This window comes from Suricata suricatta, chromosome X (genome assembly GCF_006229205.1).
Source record: "Suricata suricatta isolate VVHF042 chromosome X, meerkat_22Aug2017_6uvM2_HiC, whole genome shotgun sequence".
NCBI classification, from domain to species: Eukaryota; Metazoa; Chordata; class Mammalia; order Carnivora; family Herpestidae; genus Suricata; species Suricata suricatta.
In genome coordinates this window covers 44,885,996-44,888,093 of record NC_043717.1, presented here as the reverse complement: position 1 = coordinate 44,888,093, position 2,098 = coordinate 44,885,996, and the positions used below count along the sequence as shown (strand labels likewise).

Here is a 2,098-nt window from a genome sequence, read left to right as displayed (position 1 = left end):
TTTGAAGGTTCTTCACTTCTTGCATACTGTTCGCTGCTTTTGCAGCCCCACCTCCCCTCATCACGCAGCAATTCAGCCACAGGCATCTTATGTGGATCCTAGATGAGCCCACAAATTAATTCCTATGCACATAAAGTATTTCTGAGAACAGTGATGGTGAATGAATGTGCTGTGTAAGCCAACACAGGAAAGGAGAACTGAGACCAACTGAAAACTTACATAATACATCCCTCAACTCCATCTCCCCCAAACCCTCCTTCACCTCCCCCTGGATACATATACATGTACAGCCTGTCTTCTGTGGGAATGAATTAAAGGCACATGGGTCTCAATACCTGCTAGCAAATCTTGATCTAGACTGAAAAATACAGCAACCCTATGCTCATCTTTTCTTCTGTGCATTCCCCGGCCCTTGTCAATCCCTAACTGACATCACTGCCCTAGTCCCTCCCACCCCTGCCTTGTCAGGTCTCTTTTCCTATCTGACAGCGGAAATTTGGGTGGAGGAGCCGCCCACTTCCTCTTTGGAGTTGAGCTAGTGCGTGGCAGAAAAGGCGGAGTTAGTTCTGCCGACCGTTCTTCTATCTTGCTCGGGAGGGAATGCAGGAGGCGGTTGCTGGCGCATTTTTGTTTCCCTGGGAGCGAGCTTTGTCCCTGAGAACATCTGGCTTGTTGCTACAAAGACTATTGACGTTGGTGCTTCAGTAGCGGCCGCTTCTTAAGGTAGAGATAGTTGCTTTCTACAGAAGTTGCAGGCATCATTCCCTAGAATTGCAATAGACTCGGCGCCGGTTAGTAAGAGACATGCCTCGGGGTCGAAAGAGTCGGCGCCGCCGTAACGCAAGGGCTGCAGAAGAGAACCGCAATAATCGTAAGATCCAGGCCTCAGAAGCTTCTGAGACCCCGAAGACCTCTTCTCTGGCCCCAAGCACCCCGGAGGACGACCTGAGTGGCTCTGAGGAAGACCCAAAATCTCCGGAGGAGGCCTCCACCAGCCCTGAGCAAGCCTCCAGCACTGCTAAAATACAAAAGCCTTCCTTAGCCCGGAGCAATTTTCAAGGAACCAAGAAAAGTCTCCTGATGTCCATATTAGCTCTCATCTTCATCATGGGCAACAGCGCCAAGGAGGCCCTGGTCTGGAAAGTGCTTGGGAAATTGGGGATGCAGCCTGGCCGGCCACACAGCATCTTTGGAGATCCAAAGAAGGTCGTCACAGAGGAGTTTGTGCGCAGAGGGTACCTGATTTATAAACCGGTGCCACGCAGCAGTCCCGTGGAGTATGAGTTCTTCTGGGGACCTAGAGCACATGTTGAATCGAGCAAGCTGAAAGTCATGCATTTTGTGGCAAGGGTGCGTAACCGATGCTCCAAGGACTGGCCATGTAATTATGATTGGGATTCGGATGATGATGCAGAAGTTGAGGCTATCCTTAATTCAGGTGCTAGGGGTTACACCGCACCTTAGGGAAATCTGGGGCAGGCCTTTGAGGGAGGTTGGAAACAGCATCAAATATACCCAAAGGAGTAGATAAGCTAGGTGCTGAGTTGAATATGATGGGAAAGGGGGGACATTTGGTATTTGTGGTCAGTGCTAATTGTTTAACTGCAAAATATTGTAGAATTTTATACGTTTTAATATAGTGCTGATTAAGGTCACAATATGATTAAAATATGATTGTAGAAAGGATATTTTTTCTTTTTGTCTGTCGTTGAGATTTAGTGTAACATTTTGCTACCATTATAAAATGAGTCCACCGTATTTTGTGATCCGGTACATATTTTATATGATTGAAATAGGCTATTCTGGAAAGTTTGAATAACTGTTAATGTGAGAGGATGGGGAAATTCTTTAATGTCTGACTTATCTTAAACATTTGTGTCTGCTATTGTGTAAAGAAAACTGACAACTACCATAAATTTGCTTAGCTACTGCACAATATAGAAAAAATAAAACTACAATGACGAGGACACCTTGTTCATTTATTGACCACCGGCTTCATGTGAGGCACCAGTCTAGGTTCTGAGGATCTTCCATGGCACACAGCCCTCAGTTCTAAAGAATGTTCTAGATTACACGGGAAAGACAAATATGTAAACTG

At 46.1% G+C, this 2,098-nt stretch overlaps 1 protein-coding gene across 1 annotated transcript; it reads left to right on the top strand.

Annotated features, from left to right (window-relative positions):
* Positions 1 to 547: 547 nt before the first annotated feature.
* On the top strand, positions 548 to 1,967 carry MAGEH1 (MAGE family member H1). Its single transcript, XM_029930120.1, has one exon. It carries the CDS (start codon positions 805 to 807, stop codon positions 1,462 to 1,464), a length of 660 nt encoding a protein of 219 aa, XP_029785980.1. The 5' UTR covers positions 548 to 804; the 3' UTR covers positions 1,465 to 1,967.
* The last annotated feature ends 131 nt before the right edge of the window (positions 1,968 to 2,098 follow it).